We start from the raw sequence: 21,452 nt of genomic DNA, 5'->3' as shown, positions 1-21,452 counted from the left end.
GGGAGGTGGAAAGGACTGCCAGGGAAAAGAAGAAAAAAAAAAAAAAAAAAAGAGAGAAAAGGCTGTTTTTTTTCTTGTCCTAAGTAAAGCAGTGGAAAGACAGCCTGAGGAAAATGACCCTGTATTATTTTGTCCTCCTATAACAAACAGGAGAACAGGGTTCTAGGCCAGGGCTTGACCATCAGAGGCTCTCCTTAAAATGTGCCTGGAAGAGCTGAGACCCACCATGCTAGGGGCGGCTCTCCTCCTCTCCCCCGAGGACACAGCTCTGCCTGTGACTCTCCTTCCCTGCAGAAAGACCTGCTCTGGCGCCTGACATCTTGTAACTACAAGAGTTACTGCACCAAGCTGATTGCAAACCTACTCACAGCCTCTTTTCCCCAACACCATCAGCTCTGCCACCTTACATTTACCAAGTGAGAGGTTGCCTAAATAGTATTTTTATTTAGAAATGTGCATTTCTTTTGGTTTCATCTCTGTTCTATGATTTCCATGCCGTATAAACTCCATGTTATTAAAAATCTTTATTTAGGGATGTTGTGGGACCTAGGGGTGATCCCCCAGGCCAGGAGCCATAAATGCAGTCTGACTCCAGCCTTTCTTAACACACTTTATCTTTATTCACAGCTTAAACACAGACACATCAGCAGACTGCCTTTACCTTCAGACAGTGTATTCTCTTTACTCACAGTTCAGTACCGCTTCCCCCCAGCTTCATCACAGTTCAATGTTTGGACAGCATTATTCTGCAGGAACTGCCTTCCTGGTGGAGATCTGGGCCTGCTCTGAGTATCCCCACCTGGATCCCAGCTCTTATTCCTCCCTTACTGGGCCCCACTTACAGAGCTCTCTCTCACACAAGGGGAATTAAGGTGGACCAGGCACCCTGCCTGGTCCCACACAGTTTTAAGGGGGAAAATAAGGGCATTATCTCATATACCCACCCTCCTCAACTTGGACCTATTGGTCCAAGCATCTTCACTCACTCTGGATCCCACTCAGGGGAGTGCCTTACATCCCTACCCTCAATTATCTGGCCTTTTGCCAGCAATGCTTGGGGTTGGGTTCTAGGGTTATACTCACCTCCACCTCCCAGGGTTACCCCTAGACAGCATTATGGTCACCAGCACCCCTGTGCAGTGTGAACCCCCAATCCTTTAATCAAGTCCCTTGCTGGCTCTGGGTTATTTATTCATTCATTCATTTAAAACTTTCTTCTAGCATGCATCGTCCTAACATGTATCCAGTGAGAATTACAGGGTTACATAGTGAGGGCATTTCAATTCATCTTTATTTGGACGATTGGTTAATAAGGGCCAAATCTTACTCCGAAGGGGTAATATCGACGGAAAAGGTAGTCTCATTATTACTTCAGAGTTTAGATTGGGTAATCAATTTTTCAAAGAGCCATCTGCAACCTTCCCAAAAGTTAGAACATATAGAAGTGGTGTTTGATTCTGCAGCTGGTATGGTATACCAGCTGCAGAAGATAATTTTAAAGCTTTGTGTCCAGTTGATAAGGTTTTCAGTGCAGCAAGCTCTGACTGCTTGGCATTATCTTCAGCTTTTAGGTTCGATGGCTTCAACTTTAGAGTTAGTGCCTTGGGCAAGAGCCCATATGAGATCTCTGGAGACTTTCCTTCTTTCAAGATGGAATCCACAGGTTCAGGGTTACTAGGTGCATCTATCATTGTCCAACAAGATTCGGGAATCTCTAAGATGGTGGACTCATTCATCAAATTTAAAAAAGGGAATGCCTATAGAGAGTCCAGTTTGGAGCTTCTGACTATGGATGCAAGTCTGTTAGGAAGGGTCTTTATACTCAGAGACTCTGGAGTCAAAGCAAATCACAGTAGCCAATAAATCGCTTAAAGACCAGAGCTATCAGACTGGCTCTGCTGCATTTTCAGCCTCAGTTTTAGGGAAAGGCAGTAAAAGTTTTATGCAACAATGCAACAGCAGTTTCATATATAAAAAAGCAGGGAGAAACACACAGGCAGGATGTTCTGGAGAAGACAGACCTGTTGATTGCTTGGGCCAAGAATCATCTGCTTCACTTGACAGCTCAGCACATAGCAGGCTAGGTCAATGTTCAAGCGGATTATCTAAGTCGAAATGTAATAGATCCTGGAGAATGGGAATTATGCCAGGAGGCCTATTTGCAGATAGTGTGGAAATGGGGGCCATATCAGTTAGATCTTATGGCTTCCAATCAAAACAAGAAGGTAAGAAGGTTTTTCAGTTGCCACAGAGAATTGAATAGGAAGGGAATAGGTGCTTTTCAACAGAGTTGGAAGGATTACAATCTTCTGTACCTTGGCCTCTAATAGCTTGAGTGTTAAGGAAGATAGAGAGAGAAGGTGTATTAGTGGTGTTAGTAGCTCCCGATTGGCCAAGAAGATTGGTATGCAGATCTGAGGAGATTATTAGTAGCTCAGGCCCTTCTCCTGCTACAGGTCAAGGGTCTACTACATCAAAGTCTGGTAGAGATGGAGGATCCAACTCCATTCTTGCTTACGGCTTGGCTATTGAAAGGGCAAGGCTAGTAAAGAGAGGTTATTCACCTTCGGTGATTAGTACAATGTTACATTCTAGAAAGAATTATATTTTTCTGTCTTATATAAGAGTTTGATATATAAAACAACAAGGAAGGCTGTCTAACCAAGCCGTGGAGGCAACAAGATGAGAATTCTGGCTTCTAATTCTCATCTTATATAAGAGTTTGTCATATATTTGAGGAATTTTGCAAGAAAAGGAATTTATCTCCATGGAAGGCACAAATAAGATATATTCTAATGTTTTTGCAGTGTGGTTTAGATAAAGGTTTAGCTTTAAACTCTGTGAAAGTGCAGTTAGCAGACATTTCATGTTTTTGGGAGAAAATTAATAGTAGTCTGATTTCTTTACATAGGGATATTTTCCATTTTCTAAGTGAGATAAAAGATTTACATCCTCCAAATAGATCTGTTTTTCCTTAATGGAGTTTTAAATTAGTTTTGCAAGCATTAACTAACCCCGCTTTTAGCCTTTAGGCAATAGGGATGTGAATCGTTTTTTAACGATTTAAATTATTGTCCGATAATTTTAAAATCGTCATTAATCGGTAAGGGACTCGATACAATAGGAATTCCCTCGATTTATCGTGAAAAATCGTTAAATCGAGTACGGGAATTATTTGGGGGGAGGGCGGGAAAACCGGCACACCAAAACAACCCCTAAACCCACCCCGACCCTTTAAAACCAATCCTTTACCCTCCCCCACCCTCCTGAACCCCCCCAAAATGTTAGATTACCTGGTGGTCCAGTGGGGGGGGGGGGGGTGTCCCAGCGCGATCTCCTGCTCTCGGGCCATCGGCGCCATTTTGGCTACCACTGATAAAAATGGCGCCGATGGCCCGATAAAAAAAAAAAACACCCCGACCCTTTACAAATTACGCCTTTGCTTCTCCCACCCTCCCGACCCCCCCAAAAACCTTTCACATGTACCTGGTGGTCTAGCGGGGGGGGGGGGGGGGGGGTCCGGGAGCCATCCCTTCAATCATACCCTCACTATGGCCACAAATCAAACCACTTTGACACTAGTAAAAGTGCTGAATATAAAATAAATTCTCTTCTTATACAGCTTCAAGAGCAAAAATTCTAAACTCCCATCCAACGGCTGGAGGCAGAGAGCACTGAATTGGTTCTGAAAATCACATATTCTAGTGATGTCATTTTTAAAAAAAAGTTTTTAGAACTCTGCAACCGTTTATGCTGGATGAGAAGATGTACCCATAGATTCGGGACTGGTGGAGCAGAAGGTAGAGGAAAAACAATTATGCAATGCATCACAATCCTAAATCATGCACACTGTCCGAGTGCTTTCCCATGCCTGCAGGATGGGGATTTGCTGATTGAAATCCCAAATTGATAAAGACAAATCAGTGGACATATAGGTAAAAGAAGAATGTCCTTGCTTTTTTCTGTTTTAGGATGACATATATGTCTGAGCCATAGGTAGAAAATATTGAAATAATCAAGAATTTTAACTTCATATTCTCCCTGTGCCTTGACATGAACATTTCTGTGCCCCTATTCCAGACGTGAAGTTCATGATGATGAGGAATGCAAATCCCCCCCCAAAAAAATAATGAGGGAAGAAGAGAGTCAAATAAGGCCACTAAAAGGAGAAAACAACAAACACCAAGGAACAATGGCGTCAAAATGGAACACAAATATCTCCGTCACTAGAAAAAGCACAGTTAAATATGGTCAACAGTAAACACATGTCTGTTGCTGTCCAAGGAAACCGATAAATTAAGCCACGCCATGCAAGCATGGGCACATGGAAGCACTCACCCGTGCTCAGTAGGGATGTCATAGGGGTGTGCATTGGATCCTCCTGAAAAGTCTAGGACCATGCATTTACTTTGCTCTACCTTAAGACAGCCAAAGGGGAATCCTGGTTGCAGGGTGTTTCCCCTAGGGAGAGGGATAAGATGCCAGGGACCAGAGGGAAAGGGAGGCCCTAGACCTGAGGAGAAGGAGGCACGAGCTTTTTGTTTCCAGCACTGCTGAGATAAGTAGGCTTTTGTTTGTTTGATTTTTGCCTGTAAATAATAAAAGTCTGTAGAAGAAGCCAGAGTCCTGTCTAGTCTGTCCTCCGGCAGCCAAAGACCTCTCATGCTGTGTTACATGAAGATATCAAAGATATTTGTTCTGTCATTTCCCATCTGTTAGTGGCCCACCTAGTATTGCGGTTAGGCGAGCTCGACATATTTTAAATAAATAAATAAATAAATAAATAAATAAATAAAATAGGCACGTTATAAAAAAAAAAAAATATGAATCTTGTAAAAATATAGCATGCGGTGAAATAAAAAGAATGAAGTGATAAAAGCATTATGACACAAAACCAAATGGTTTTCCATGCATACCCCCAACATTCAAAGGAACTTCCAGGTTTTCCTAGAAAGTGCTGGGAATGTGTTGCAGGTCGGTGTCCTTGAATGATGGCACCTAGGTGTGCCATGATGGTGAACTGCTGGCCTTCAGAGAAATATGCTGCCAGGGCATTCATCCCTTTGCTGGCTGCTTGTACATGTATGATGAACTATTCTTTTTTTATTTTAAAAATCATAATTTGCACTATCCCAAGTCTTAGAATACACATAAAACATTCATAAACAAACATCCTTGAATTCATCGCTATAAGTTACTTTAACAAATAAAAACATAACACAATACAAAACAAATATATTAAATAAAAATGGAGCCTTAACACCTCACATACTCCAGCCCTAACTACTACTGTCTCAATCATATGCAAATCATGTTTGGATCAATAATGCTATGGAAATTCAAATCAATACTAATTCATGAGAGAGCTGAAAGCAGTCAGTCTAACCAAACATAACTTTGTAGCAGTAGAGGAGCAGGGTAAACCATCACATAGGTAATCAAACAGCTTTAAACCTGAACATGACGATTTTCTGAGCAGTGCATCACTGCAATAATAATGGCCAGAACGGGTGTGGCAGGATTACCTGGATGGGAACATTCAGAAGTTGAATTCCATGTTGGCCTCTCTGTGTCATCAGCTTCCGATAAACCTGCTGATTTAGGGGCACCACGGAGAACCCCAGTGGAGTTTGCAGGTGCCAGGGGACCATATCAGACACTGTGGCAAAGCAATCACATAGCATTTAGAACCAGCAACCCTATTTGCTTCAAGCTTTCACTGGGCCTAATCTCTTGTCCTTACACCAATATGCTTTATGTCATAGGCTCTGACACAGCAAGAATACCCTGCATGCACAATCATCATATAAAAAAATATATCTCCTTGAGCAGCTATTAAACTTCCAGGATCCAATCCAGTGTCTTTATTTAATTTGTAGATTTTTAGGTAATGCTGTGGAACACAATTGCAATGGCAATTTGGCCAATCAGATGTGCTAATGTCAGAATCAGCCATGCCACAATGGCTAACATCAAAGGTCACCCTGAGAATTCTGGTCAAAACAACCTAAAGCAGCTGGACTCTGAAGTTAATTTAACACACAGTTGTATCTGTATGTGGCATAACTGAATCACCCAATGATTATACCTTAGACACAGGTGTTAGCCTCACTGTTCCTATGAGAACAGAGAGCGTCCATTGACGCATTCATGGCTTCACACGGCATGAGTTATAGTACACAAGTTCTTCTTACTCAGTCACTGTATGTAAAGCACTATCATCAGGATTAAATATTTTATATATTTGGGGTCCAATATACAGTAAGCTGGCGAGCGGACAAGTTAGATGGATAACTTGCCGGAATATTCAGCAGGATAACCATCTGGCCAAATACACTCACACAAAGTTAGCCAGTTACATGTAAGCAAGATAACTTAACCAGCTGTGTTTGAATATATCAGGTTAGGTGGCCAGATAACTTTCCACTTCACCAGATACCTTCAAAAGCTATCTGATTAAGTGGCACTGTTTAAAAAAAAAAGTGGACTTGTGGCCAGATTCCCCTCCCCCCCCCCCCCAAACACAAAATATTAAATAAATGACCCTCCTGGGCAGGGAGCCTGAAGCCCCTCCAGCGTGGCTAAAATCAGCATTGCCCCACCCACCCCAGATATGTAAATCACCTCCCAAAACTGAGGTATTTTCTTACCTGCTCCCAGCAGCGCCTATGGCATTGCTTTGACAGCAGCCACGCTGGAACAGTAAGCATAATTACTAACCTGGCTAAAATCTAGTCCGATAAGGGCCTCAATAGTCAAAAGGTTGACATTTAGCCGGATAATCTGAGTTATCCAGCTAAATGGCTTGGAATATTGACCCAAAGGGAATCCCAAACTTGCCCCTTACTAGTGCAGCATCCGTGACCATCAAACATTGCATGAGATAGAAATGTGGGAGTACAGTAGGAGTGCTAGAAGAGGTTTGACACTGCCGAGTGGAAGCAAAGGGGTCAGGAATTAACAAATCTCCTGTGCCCTCAGGGTTCTTTCTTCAGGTGGAGAAGTCGCTCTTTGGGGTACCTTTCCTGGGAAGGTGGCTGGCGCACAAGCGCGGGGTGCCCAGGCCCAACAGTGGATTTCTAATGATAAGAGAAAGCGGTCTCTGAGAAGTGAGGAGTCAAGATCCTTCTCCTGTCTAAGAGAGATTTCTTCAGCATTGTAGAGAAAAAGAGGATTTTGCTCAAAGCTGAAGGAACATGGGACTTCATTCATGGCTACCTCATATTTTATTCCTCCTTAAAAATCCCAGTATCAACCAATCAATTTTAAATTTCCCTGCCTTTCCTTAAAAAGCTCAAGGCTAGGTACAACATATACAGATATAAGGTACAGTATAAAATGCATGCTCAGGCATTCTCCGCGAGAATCCCTGTGACCGAGGACAGGGAAACAGGACTCGCTTTGGGAGCCATTTCTACAGGTGCCACTATACAGCGGTGCTGGAGACTTGCTGGTCAGGCTCAGCAGTGCTCCCAGCTCTGTAAACCTGGGATGGGAAATAATGCTGGGCCTCCTGGTATGTAATAATGATGTGGGACCACTAGATCATCGGAATAACCCAATCTGGGATTTTATTGCTAGCAGCGAGCATAACAACACTACAGCAACTGATACTGCATTTCTTCAAGGATAAAACGTCTGTACTACTGCTAGTAATCTGGCACGCCCTAGGGTACTATTCTTACCATAATGTTTGGGTTTAACTCTACTATATTGTGGTACTCTTAATGAAATAGCATGTGAACCTACTACACTAAAGGGTGATATTCCTAGGATGACACCATTTGAAAGACAGTGTGAACAGAGAGAAGTTTCATGATGAAGAAAAAGAGAGAACACTATGAATTCTCCCAGGGGCCCACACTCACTTGATGTGGCAAGATAGTATTCGAGGACCAGGGCAGCTCCTTCTGAGAAGAGAGTGACTCCATCCTGGCCCTGGAAAAGGTAGGAGTAATTCCAGACTGGTTGTTCTGGTGGGGTTCCAAGCGAAGATACCTAATGAATGGAAAAAAAAAAGAAAGTACGACCCACATAGGTTATACAGACTTTATAAAAAGAAACACCTCTTTAATGAATGAAAAAAAAAGAAAGTACGACCCACATAGGTTATACAGACTTTATAAAAAGAAACACCTCTTTAATGAATGAAAAAAAAAGAAAGTACGACCCACATAGGTTATACAGACTTTATAAAAAGAAACACCTTTTTAAAGAAGAGATTTGACCCTTTAAAACCCCGCCCCGCTGCAGCTGTCACTGAGAATAGCAGCAAGCTACTGTCACAGTTCCAAAGGTCATGATCACTCTCCTTCCAGTTGCACATGGGAAATCACAGCCTTGGAAAAGGTTAACAGTAGCACAGACTCCCTGTGGGAGGGCTATTGATCGAGACCCTTTCTAATGTCATTGCTGCATTAGCAATGCTGGTTGAGCAATGATTTTTCTACTGTAAATGAGAGCTGTGTAGGGAGACGTCCGGCTCTTCTCGTTCCCTGCGGACTTAGGTTTACTGTCGCAGTGACTGCTCTTCCAGCACAGGGACCCGGGCGCATCTGGCAATGCATCAGAATTCACATCTGCTCCTCAATGCCACTAATTCCAGAACTAGGGTCCAGCAGAACTGTTGAACGCTACGAAAATCAATCAAGATTTGCAAAGTTCTGTTTGAGCACAGAAGTTGGTTGCCATGGTAGCCCATTTGGGTCTGTAGAATTAAGAGTCAAACGTTGACACACCTCTTTTTCAGATTAACTTAATACAACTGTAATTAGCTTTGAGAGTTATCCTCTCTTTATTAGGAATAATGGGCTTAAATAATTCAGTCACCTCGGCCTTAGCTTGCTTGCATACGCCATTACAGCTCAGTAAAGCGAAGGGGAGGAGGGTGGGTGAGTGGGTTTGATGGAGAGATTTTTTCCATTTAACTTTTATTTTCCTTTTTTTTTTTTATGTTTCTGTTTCATTTGTTGTGTTTTTGTTTCATTTCATGTATTTGAAATAAACTACAAAACAAATGAAAAGAAACCAAACCAAAACGCTCTATCTGAAAACCCACTGCCCCCCACCCCCCACCCCCGAATGCCTCTTACCCCTTTCTCTAGGTCACTGAAGTCACTCCTACCCCACAGGGATGAACTTTCAAAATGGTGCCAGCCAGCGCCATTTTGTTGTATAGAGGGATCTCTGGACAACCAAGTGGCGCTGGCCTCAGAGCCAGCCAGCACCAGGGTCATTGGCGCCCTCCCCTCAAAGGCACAGAGGATCATGGACTGGCATGGATTCCATTGCCTCCAGGCCCTCTGAACTCCTGCACCTTTAAGGAGCTGATTCAGATGAGACAAGACTTCTACTAGAGATGGGGGGCCTGATTCAAAAGTCAGGAGCAAAGGTCTCCAAGGCCTCCCCCACGCCTCTTGCACGGAGCGTTCCTTCCCAGAATGCATTATGGATTTGTCTAAAGAGTTTAGTGACTTGACGTTCATGCTCCAAGAACCAGAAATGCATGACCAGCAGAAACTTACCGTTTGGAGGAAAAGGTGGAGAAGCTCGAGAATATAGATGCATCTTTTATTAAGGCCAATGTAGCCTTAATGTTAATTGAAAAAAATTATCTGACAGTTTGGTTTATATGATGTACACTGTCATTCTATAACAACTGTGTAACTCTATACTTAAGCGTATTTTCTAAAACAAAATTTTCTATAAATGGGAACTATGGTTAGAAGATGGAATCTGTGGTTTGTGAACTTTCCTAATGCTACGTTTATGTCAGATATGTTTAAAAGGTACTTGATGGAAATTTTGTATGTACCTCCTGTGGCAATGTCCCAACTGCTATGAGTTACTATCGTCCTCCATTTGAGAGGAGGATGGCAGAATTCAATTCAAGAAACCCAACTATCTTTTGACAATCTGGACAGATCAGCTATGCCAGAAAGATCTGATGAGAAAGTGGTTACCAGTTCTGTGCTAAGTGTGAATTTCATCCTGGAACTGACCCTATGATTGTTTTCAATCAACAAGATATTATGTTTATGATTTTGAGAATATAGGTTATGGCCGGCCACAAAAGAAGGAAGTTATTTCTTGAAATGATAGTTAAAGTGGCTTAACTGGGTAGTCTGTGTTTTCTTGTTTCTTTGCAAATGCTTAATTGGTATATTTTTAATCCCAAACTATCTTTTGATGGATAAGCCTACTTGCCCATTGCCCTCTAATTAATTCTATTGGATTGAAAGATTTATCATGCTCACATGTTGTCATGGCAGGGTATAACCCCTGGAGCTGGAGTGGGCTGGACACTGGTACAGCTGAGCAAAGCAAAAACTGATTCCAGTGTGGAACCAAGATTTTCTCCCTGGACTAGCCACCTCGCCCTTGGGTTGAACAGGACTTCAACAGGAGGTGCACTTGAAGGCCAGGTACCAGGGGACAGCCACAAGAGCAGGGCTAGACTGCAGGAAGACAGAGAACAGAAGTATGTCCACAAAACAGACACAGGACAGGGAGTGGACCACAAGAATCAGCACCACAGACAGACACAAGAACAAGATACACGAACCAAACCCAGAGGGCCAGAAACTAGGGCCTTGGCAAGGTGCAAGAAGAAACAGGACAGAACAAACAGACAGACAAAACTTAAGGCCAATACAAAACTAAACAAGACAAAAAATGCAAGACAAAAAACAAGAACAGACAAGACACAAGACGACCAAAAGCTTGGGCCAATATCAGGCTAGGCACACAGGGCCGGATTTTCAAAAGGTTACGTGCGCCGGGGATTTACTAAAGGGGTGGGAAGGGGGCAGGGCGTGGGCGGGGTCAGATGCTCCAGGCACAATGGACATTTGCTGCTGTGCTTGGGATTGCGCGCCGGCAGTAGGGAAATTACAAATTTGGGGAGGGGGGGGGGGTTGAGTAGGGCTAGGGGGAGGAAAGGTTAGGGGAAGGGGTGGGAAGGTCAGGTTAAGGGGAAGGCAGCGCGGCTCGGCGCGCGCAAGGGGGTGCACAACTGTGCACCCCCTTGCGCGCGCCGACCACACATGCACCCCCACACGCACCTTTTTAAAATCTACCCCACAGAGTACAAGGCATAGTAAGAGAGGCCACAACAAGGACCACAGGAGAACTGCAAGGTGAGGTGCCGTACTCCGTGTGAGATAGACTTTTAGACTATGGCAGTGCAGGAACATGGCTGCCAGCAGGACCTTCAAGCAATAAAGCTTTTCAGCCAATTCTGTAAACACATGTTTTGTTTTTTAATCAAGAACATCAAATAGAAAGGGGTCGCCTGTTTACTATGCCCTCTCTCAACGTAGCTCTGAATCCTCAACTGAACCACCAGTCCCAGTTCAGCACTGCGCTATCACATTGCTCCGATGCACTATCCTGACCCATACTGCTGCCTACTAAGCTGCAAAGCCCCCATCAGTCACTGGAAACGTAAATAAACAATTTGTTTTACCAAAGGGAGAAGCACAGGCATGGATAGCGCAGCAGCAAACGAAGTGATTCTTCCATTTCCCCAAAGCAGAGTAAGATGCAAAGGCTGGAACACGGGAGGGAAGGAGAGGGTGGGGTGTGCATGTCATCTTGGCTGACAGAAGGCAATTTAGAAGCAACTGCAGCAAGCGACAGGCAAGGCGGCATGTCAGGAAGGCAGAATTATTGAATATGAGGAACACGCAGTACCAAAAGCCGGCTCAAGAAAAGCCATTAACCTTTGCCACAGTGTTTGTTGCAGCCTTTTGCACTCAGCCTGGCAGAGCTTATTTACCCCGTGACACCGGTGACGGGAGTACCAGCCGCCTGGCTGAGCGTCAGCTTTCTGTTTTCCTTCTGGCTAGAGGAACAGGGGAAATTGAGGGCCAATGGAAGGCGAACCAAACATTTATACAAAGGGTCAGCACCCATTTCTGCTGGCCAGCTGACACCGTCCTGGCATCCTGGAAAATCAAAACGCTGGCATTGCGAGCATGTTAAAAAAAAAAAAGACAACTTAGCCCTTTGTGACCCATCCCCTTCATGTCAAATTTCCTACTCCGCACTACTACAACCCTCTTTTTCTCCCTCCTCATCACCATACCCTTCATCTCCCACTCACTTCACCTTCCCCACCCAGCTGCGTCATTTCCCATTTATCTTAGACTCTTATCTTCGCTTCATTGCTTATTTACCTTTATCATCTTCCGCTTTTCTTACTCTCCCATCTCCCACATAACTTTCACGTTTGGGGCAATACAGCCTAGTTGCTGCAATGCTATGCCAGTTCCCCTTTTCTGCCCCTCTTTCCGCCAACTACAACCCGCTCACTCCCTTTCTCATTATTTGCTTCCCTCTCTATGCTCAGTCCTTCAGCTCCCCTTGACTTTATACCATTTCCAGTCCTTTCACCTTATTTCATCCTTTTTGCTGTCTTCTCTGCACCCCTTACCTGCTCTCCCCCCCCATTGTCAACTCGCTCTGTCCTCTCACTCACCTCATTCTCCTACTCAACTGATCTCACCTTGTTCAGTTCCCATCATCCTCCACGCCCTCCACACCTTCCCTTTCTTTGACTCTAATTCACAGTAAGAGGTACGGCCTTATGTTCATCCATGTCTCTTCCTCCTATCGCACAAGAGCCCCAAAATTTGGTGGGGGGGAGGAGGTAGCAAAATCCCGCCAGCACAAGGTCCAGAGGGGTAACTGTGCAAGAGCCGGCAGGACGGAATGCTATGTTGGGGGGGGGGAGGGGGGAGTACGACTGAAGGTTCATCCAGGGCACCAAACCCTCATGCACCAGCCCTGGCAGAAGTGACTCCAGTTTTGGAAATAAACCCGTTCTTCCATTGAAATGTCTTATTTTTCATAAAGTAAGGTAGCTATGTCAAACTCATTTTCCGCCAGATTTACCAAGCATTTTTCCCCAGAAGCACAAAATTTGAGAAACCCTTCAGTACATTTGGCCTTTAATTTGATATTTATTTGTCAGACATTTTCTCTATAAGAAAATAATTAACTATTTCATTGAAAAATTTCCTAAACATACACTAGCAAATCCCCACCAATTGTACTGAAATGTGAGTTCCTTGAAAAATTCTCCTGAACAAGAAAATATTACAAAATTCCTAAAAATCACACATCAGAATTATTCTCCTTTTCAAAAAATGCTTGTGTGGTGAAAAAAGTGAACAATCCATTGGCTTGCTTCCAGAGCAGTCATATTGCGTCAGCTTTTCTGAAGTACAAGAATTTGGGTCAAATCCAGGTTCTGGGTTTTTTTTTCCCCAAGACTTAAATCTTATTTAAATGTGCCAGCAAAATCTGTGCTAGGACCAGCTGGTTAATTATCATACTGCTTATTATGCATCCTATTTAAAAACACTAGACAGTTGGAAACTTCACAAAAGTGGCACAGAAATATCCTTTGCACATTGTTGAAGCAGTGCAAGGTTGACAACGCCGCAAAATGTGGTACATGACAAAGACTTACACGGACACTAGTTGTGCATGCTGAAAGATGTGCCGAAGGACTCTGGGACTTGAGTAAGAATAATTAAAAGTGGCTGGTAACCCCAATCCTTCAGGTCGTTACACCTGAAGAATGATATCCTGCTGCACCTCATTCTCAGCACAAGCTCATTGTTGGCTGCCAACACTTTACACTGCTTTCTTTGCAATACTTGATAATAATTCTCCTAAACCTATACTTTCACCTTAGGTTCTGCTGCCTCTTACCAGATCAGACGATAAATGGGTGGCCAGCTATCAACCCTCTTGATAATACATACCTCGGCCTGTTATAACACTTGCTTGGACCCCCCAAGTCTCCTCAGCTCTAGACATGCTTAAAGGGACCAATCTTTCCTTATAGCTTTTATCTGACGTACCATATCACATATCTAGAAGAAAAGAATCCCCGTCTATTGACATTTACCTGGGGGTGTCCACAACTGGCGACTGGAAGAACATTGAAATAGGATTCAGAGGGATCTGGAAATATAACTGTGGTAGACATGATACCGCTGGCTGCTGGTGGCCTCTCCAGCATGATGTCCCTTTGAACAAGTTAGAAAAGTATTTAGAGGTCAGAGAGCTGCTCAACAGTACATGGAGCACTAGAAGAATAATGCGCAAGGTCAGGTGTTTAGGAGGACACATTCCTATACAGCTCAGTCCCACTGCATCTAAATGCTATCACTTTATACAAATACATTTCATAGATATGCAGGTTAAGTAAATTATGCATATGTTGCTGCTAATATTATATGGAAATGAGATCATGATAAATGCATTGTATATAAGTAGTGGCACTGTATGAAAACAGCCAATGTTATATGAAGAAAACTTCTCTTAAAGTTCTAAACCTGTCAGATGTCCCTTTAGATTGGAGGTCAACAGGTACATTTCAGACAAATTAACAAAGGCAGGCATTGATTGTGGTGCTCACTATCTTTTTATGGCCTACATCCTGAGGATTCTTTGTACCTGGCAAACAGACTGCGGAGCAATGTATATATGTTTATGTTAATAATTTAACTTTTATTAATGTTATTTAGCTTTTTGCTTTGTTTAAAATTATTTCATTATTGACGTTTAAATGTATTAGACTAAGGAATTTTACTTCCTGCTCATTCTGTTTCATTGTAAACCGGTTTGATATGCATTTTATGCAGGAAAATCGGTATAAAAAAACCTTTAAATAAATAAATAAATATAACCTGCTGTCTTTGGGAAGTGAGCATAGATGCTACTACTATTCCATGGAGGTTTGATTGGGTTGCCTTTGTTATTGTTTTTATTTATTAATCATCTGAATCACATTTTTTTTAATATTAGGGCTGTTAGGACTGATGCTTCTAAGGCGTGAGATACCTGGTCATGTCAACAGGTGTACGGTATCATAAAATAGCCCCATTAGTCAGTTGCATCAGCAGTCAAGGGTTTCTTCTCCCTTTCAGACCTTTTCACGCATCGCAGGGACAGACTTACTGGTAAATTTTATAATTTGGCACTATTCTGGCAACAGCAATTAAAGGACCAGCAGGGACCTTGAATGGCTTCTCAACAGCATGCAGGAAAACCTGAAAGCAGAAGAAATGATGTTTATTTAAATGCTCTTTCAAATGACTTGCATATCAGCAAAACAGAAGAACTTTCTTGAGCAATGAAAAAACAACAAATAATTATGTTATGCTGCCGACAAGAGGAAAATAAAAGCTTTTGATAAAAATAGTGCAAATCCACAATAGACAGGGGAAAAGACAAAGACCAAAAGTCGACTAGGAGAAGGAAAAGCATTCAGAAATATATAATGAGCACCACTGAAATAAGGGAACACAAAACAACATGAGGACAATTTTCAAAGTCATTCACTTCTCCCCACATACTGTAAACTGGAAGCTTGCCAATTACCCTGCCTTAACGCAACTACAAGTACTCACAGCACTCCACGATGCACTCGCTTTAAGCCCTATAGAGAGAAGAGATTCCTAGGGGCAGGGGGAGGAAACTACTGTAATATTTGCTATCTGCATTTTCAAAGCTATGCATGATATTTTCCATGAAATGCACCCACACAAAAAGGGAGCACATGTGCTTACCTTCCCTTTGAGAACTAGGGTAAAGGCAATGGGTCAAACATACCCACGAACTTTGGCCCAATACAGAAAGTTTGAAAATTGCCTCCTATGTTGTCACGTCTTCAAAGTAAATCAACAATTGTATTTTTTTTTTGCTTCATCTACATTAAAATCACTACATTCACTAGAAATATTTATTTATATATTTATGTGATGGGACTATGCCAGTTACTAACAGGCTCCTATGTATATTTTTTCGGCTATCGGCAGTGGGAGGGAGTTTTTAATATCTAGGATTCTCCCCCGTGCCATAACCCCACCGTTTTTGAGGAAAGGCTTATGTAGGATATAAAATCCCCATGAGCATGCTCAGTGTTCAGAGGGGAGAAGGAGATCGAAGAAGGATAAAAGGAGGGAGAAGAGCTCTGGAAAGTATTGGCCTCATCCCTGGGGGCCAGAAAGATAGCTTCCCCTCATATCTGGACTTAGACACAGACCTGTTTTTTATTTTTAAAAGATTCTACTTATTTTATGTTCAAATATTTATATACTTGCCTTTTTTAATTGTATAACGCTTATATAACTCTGTTAAATGTAAAACGCTCCGGCGTAAGTTCCTGTTCACTGTACACCGACGTGATATCTTTGATGAGCGGCGGTATATAAAAATTTATAAATAAATAAATAAATAAATAAATAACCTGTAGCACCCCTGGTTGATGTTTACAGCCCAAACGGGGGACCAGCTACATTTATGTAGTGATATTTCTTTACAATCTGCCCCCTGCTCCAGGTGGGCAATGATAAAGTTGATGCAAAACTAATCTCCCAACTTGCCCCTGACGTAGATGGGTTGTCGTTGAAACACTCTCAGTGTTGGACTGCTGATGACAGCATCTTCATTTTCCAGCTTTAGAAAGATTTAAGAACCTCTACAAGTGCTCTTTGAACTGTTACAAGCTAAGTGTTTTGTTTTTTTATTACAACATGATATATAGCACTATAATTCTTTACTGTTACTTTGGAATGATTTGCTTAATCACTAATGGTAAACCACATTGCTATGAATAGTGACTTTCAACTTAGTGTTCTGAAGTTTTTATTTGCAAGATGGAAATATGTACATAAAAATGTTTTTCAACAGTATATGATAATATAATAAATGCCTTAGCCAAATTTAGTAGTTGTTGTGAATGAGATTGTGTAGAATGGTTAAGGTTTTGTATTGGATTCTCCAGGAAATAGGCAACCAGTGTAGATTTAAAAGGACAGGGGAGATATGATCATGTTGGTCAGAAGGCATGCCACAGCATTTTGAGATAGTTGAAGAGGTTTAGTTGAGGATAGTGCTAGGCCAAGATATAGAGAGTTGCAGTAATCGAGACCAGTGAGGATTAGAGATTGCAATATAGTTCGGAAAGGGGCAGGTTCGAAGAAAGGCTTAACATGTTTGAGGAAGCGCACTTTATAAAATGAGGATTTGACTACAGACTTGATTTGAACTCTCATGGCAAGCTTAGAATTGAGAAAGATACAGAGATGGTGGGCAGTAAAAGAAATCTTGATGGGTGTATCAATGATGGGTATGGAGCTAGGGATGTCAAGTGGAGGGCTACCAAGAATCATGATTTCAGTTTTAGACAGGTTTAAGGAGAGATTGTTATGGAGTAGCCAGGACTTTACAGAAGATAAACATAAGGTGATGAACTGGAGAGTGGATTGCCAGGAACGGCAAGTAAGGAAATAGAACTGAATATTGTCAGTGAATATATGATAAGAGACTCCTAAAGTGGAAAGTAGTTGGCAGATGGGGGTGAGATAAATGTTAAATAGGGTGGCAGAAAGAGACAAACCTTGAAGTATGCCAGTGTGGAGAGGAAACCAGGAAGAAGTAGCAGAGTTTAAATGTATTTGCTGGAAGCAATTTTCTAAGTAGGATGTAAACTAAGATACAATGGAACCAAAGAAACCCTAGCACCCTGAACAGTCAATGCCATTATTCAAAATAGCGCCAACCTGACCTTTCCCCAGTCAAATAACTGGACAATGTTGGGGAATTGGACCAAGGCCACATGGTCAGCCCTGACACCCACTCGATCTTTTTTTCTTCAGTGGACACTTTTTAAGTAACAGGTCTTTTAAGGCAATGATGTTACGTAGAGATTGGGGCCGCCATCACGTTAAAGGGCCACTAGCCACATTATTTTGTCCCATGGTGTTTGGCCGTAAGACTAAATATTGTGCCATAGAGCCACAATGTTTTTTTTTTTGAGGGGAAGGGCCCCATTATCATGGTGATACCCCCTAGCGAATGCAGGATCCCCTCCTGTGACAAAACATCAGGCTTGATGAATCTAGGCCTGAGAATGAAGAATCTATCTTAACATAACTTATCCCACCAAATCTAGGCTACACAAAGAGGTGGAAGAATAGCAATCATCCACGAAGTCACAATACAGGTTTAAAAATTAAATATAATGGGGCAGATATTTTAAAAAAGCTGAGCTCCTAAACTTAGGCTTCTACATTAGGTCCCTAAATTAGGCCCCTAAATTAAGAATCTATTTTTAGCTGAACTTAGGGCCCTAAGTTTTCAGTTGAAAATTCACATAAATTTAAGATATTAATAGTTAGGATACTAAATTTAGGACTGCTGTTCATTAGGTGCCTAGTTCTGAAAATCAGTGCTAAGCTTCTAACTTTAAGAACTTCTAAAATTTAAGAGCCTAATGAAACTAGGAGCCTAAATTTAGGAAGGCAGCCCTACTAAATTTTCAAAAGCCAAAGAACGGGCCTCTGGCAGTACCAGGCCGAAAATTGGATGAACACACACTTTTTTCCATTCGTTCCAAAACCAATGAAATGAATGAAGGCACCCACCAAACAAACCAAACCGAATTCTACAAGGCTACAGATTCCTACTCCTTATACTGGGCGATTTCAACTGGCCTTTTGAGAATCAAAACACACAATGCAGCCACTATCTTCCTATCTCTCAATCCATGCACTTGGCCGTAAAGAAAAGAACTATGCACCTACCCAAAATACTGGACATCTCAGTGACTTGCTATTAGAGATATGCAAATTAATTTTAAATGAATGGTACATGTCAACCAAAAATGGCTTCCCCGAGACCTTTCACCCCCCTACTACCCAGTGGCATAGCCAGAATTGATTTTTTGGGTGGGCACAAGGTTAACATGGGTGGGCTGTAGGCATGCAGGTCTACTAGTTGTTTTTTTACTGATAAATAATGCCAAATTATGCAGCATAGCATTCACATCTACGCCTAAGTATGAGGTTTACTTAATGATACAAACATAATTCACGGTGATTTGTGGTACTTTAGCCTTCTTATTATTACGATTTTATACACGGCTCCTACCTGTCCATAAATTTTGAGAGAGCGGTTGTGTTGCTTATATTTAAATTGCTAACATCTCAAAATATAGATATATATTTTTACCTTTGTTGTCTGATCTTTGTATTTTTCTAATCAGTTGGTCCTGGTCTCTTTTTCCCATTTTTTCCCTTATAGCTCATTTCCTAATTCCTTTTCAGTGTCTTTCTTCTATTACTGTCTTCTTCCCTTCCACACACACACACACACACACACACATACATACACATACACGCTTTCTCTCACAGACTCCCTCTCACACACTCAAGCTCTCACTCTCATATGCTCTCCCCCCCCCCCCCCCCACAAGCTCACATTCAAGTTCTCACTTTCTCACCCCTCCCCAGGCTTATATTCTTATGCACACACAGATGCACATCCAGGCACCCATTCTCACCCACACACATAAACCCAGACTCCCATTCTCACCCACAAACCCATGCTCCCAGTCTCACCCACACATATTCAAGCTCCCATTCTCATCCATACATATACACATTTAAGGTACTATTCTCACCCACACATACACACATTCAAGCACCCATTCTTATCCACATATTCAAGCTTCCATTCTCACCCACCCACACAAACCCAGGCTCTCATTCTCACCCATATATACACACATTCAAGCTCCCATTCTCACCCACCCACAAACCCAGGCTCCCATTCTCAACCACACATACACACATTCGAGCTCCCATTCACCCACATATTCAAGCTTCCATTCTCACCCACATACACACCCAGGCTCCAGTTTTCACCCACACACACACACATTCAAGCACGTGCACAGCTTCCGCTTTCTCCCCCAAAGCAGGAAGATCAGCTGCCTCTCCTGCTGCCACCGGACTCCTGCTATCGTCGGGCGTCGGGCCGCACAGCCCGCCGAACTTCCTGTCGGGGGGGGGGGGGAGCGGAAGCGCAGCGCACAACGTCCGCTTCCTCCCCCCCCCCCCAAACAGGAAGATCGGCGGGCAGTACGGCCCGACGCCCGAAGATAGCAGGAGGCCGGTGGCAGCAGGAGAGGCAGCGGGACTTCCTGCTTTGGGGGAGAAAGCGGAAGCTGTGCGCGGCGCTTCCGCTCCCCCAAACAGGAAATTCGGCGGGCCGTTTGGTCCGAAGATAGCAGGAGAACGGGTGGCAGCAGGAGAGGCAGCTGATCTTCCTGCATTGGGGGGAGGAAGCGGAAGCTGCGCGCGGCGCTTCCGCTGCCCCCCCCCCCGAACAGGAAGACCGGTTGGCCATACGGCCGCAGCAGCGCTTCCCCATGTGTGCCGTGATGGCGAGCGAGGCGTGGGTTCTCTTGTTCGCTGTCGCGGGGATGGGATCCCGCGACAGCCTTGCAGTTCCGGTGCCAGTTGGGTGGGCCTGGGTCTAAGTTGGGTGGGCACCTGCCCACCCAGGCCCACCCGTGGCTACGCCACTGCTACTACCACACACAGTAAGCCCAAAACTGCAGATAATCCAAAATGTGATTGCCAAAATTATCACTGGTAACAGGAAGTGAGGATATGCCCCTCCCATCTTCATCGCTCTACACTGGTTGCTCATAACCTTATGGATCAATTTCAAGATTCTAACTCTCACATTCAGAACACTTAATAACATTGGCTCCACATACCTATCCCAGAAGGTAAAATAATATTGCCCACAAAAATAAAATCTCTGCTCAAGGCAAAACCCCTAAAACTCTTCGACTAAAAAAAAAACAAAAAACAGGACCAGAACATTCTCAGGCACAGGACCAGAACCACAAAACACACTTCCCCCTACCTACAAGGAATCAATGACCATATGGATTTCCAATGCCAACTAAAAACACAGCTTTTTGCTCAGGAGACCAACGGCACATCACCCTTGGCTTCCTGTCAATTCACAAAAATCTAAATATAGTGTCATACTCCAGTACATACAAACTAGCAACACTGCAAGCCCACATTGGATGGAAATAATTGCTGGATCAGTAAGCTATTCTCTGTAAATAATTGCAGAATTAATTGAATAAGCTGTTCTTTGCATGCCTCCACTACTGTTCCCTATAGATCATAACTGTCACCTATTGTGTGAACGCATCACAATGCATGCAAACTGCCTGTAATACAGTGCCTCCTCGTGCTGCCTAAATTATAACATAATACTTTAATCTAACAAACCATCCACTACGAAATCCACTTTGAAGTGACTGGCCAGCCATGAAAGGCTGAATAAAAATACAAAATTAAATAACTTTATGCTGCATGTGAATGTGTGCACTGCACGTACTCTGCCAATTACCCAAGGATTTTCAAAAGTTCACTTTGAAAATGCTCAGTAAAGTCTGAGAGAGTGTACGATGTACAATGCACACACAAATGTTACCACTATAGAGGCTGTTTGAAAATGACCCTCTCTTTATAATCACAGGGGTTATTATCTTTTTAAGTTACACGTTAAACAAAGCAAGATAGCTAAACTAAGAAGAGGTAACTGACTCAAACACAACCAGG

General features: G+C 42.9%; 1 protein-coding gene across 5 annotated transcripts in view; it reads right to left on the bottom strand.

The window, feature by feature from the left end:
* CCDC33 (coiled-coil domain containing 33) overlaps positions 1-21,452 on the bottom strand; it is a 294,341-nt gene that overhangs the window by 133,964 nt on the left and 138,925 nt on the right. For all 5 annotated transcript variants that reach the window (XM_029574706.1, XM_029574707.1, XM_029574704.1 and 2 more), the window contains 4 exons: positions 14,977-15,068; positions 13,922-14,042; positions 7,869-7,998; positions 5,526-5,659 (listed from right to left, as the gene is read on the bottom strand). In XM_029574706.1, coding sequence (XP_029430566.1) covers positions 5,526-5,659; positions 7,869-7,998; positions 13,922-14,042; positions 14,977-15,068 — 477 coding nt within the window. The remainder of the gene's footprint in view (positions 1-5,525; positions 5,660-7,868; positions 7,999-13,921; positions 14,043-14,976; positions 15,069-21,452) is intronic.

This window comes from Rhinatrema bivittatum, chromosome 13 (assembly GCF_901001135.1).
Source record: "Rhinatrema bivittatum chromosome 13, aRhiBiv1.1, whole genome shotgun sequence".
NCBI lineage: Eukaryota > Metazoa > Chordata > Amphibia > Gymnophiona > Rhinatrematidae > Rhinatrema > Rhinatrema bivittatum.
The sequence above is the reverse complement of the archived record's forward strand: the minus strand, read 5'-3'. Positions and strand labels throughout refer to the sequence as shown.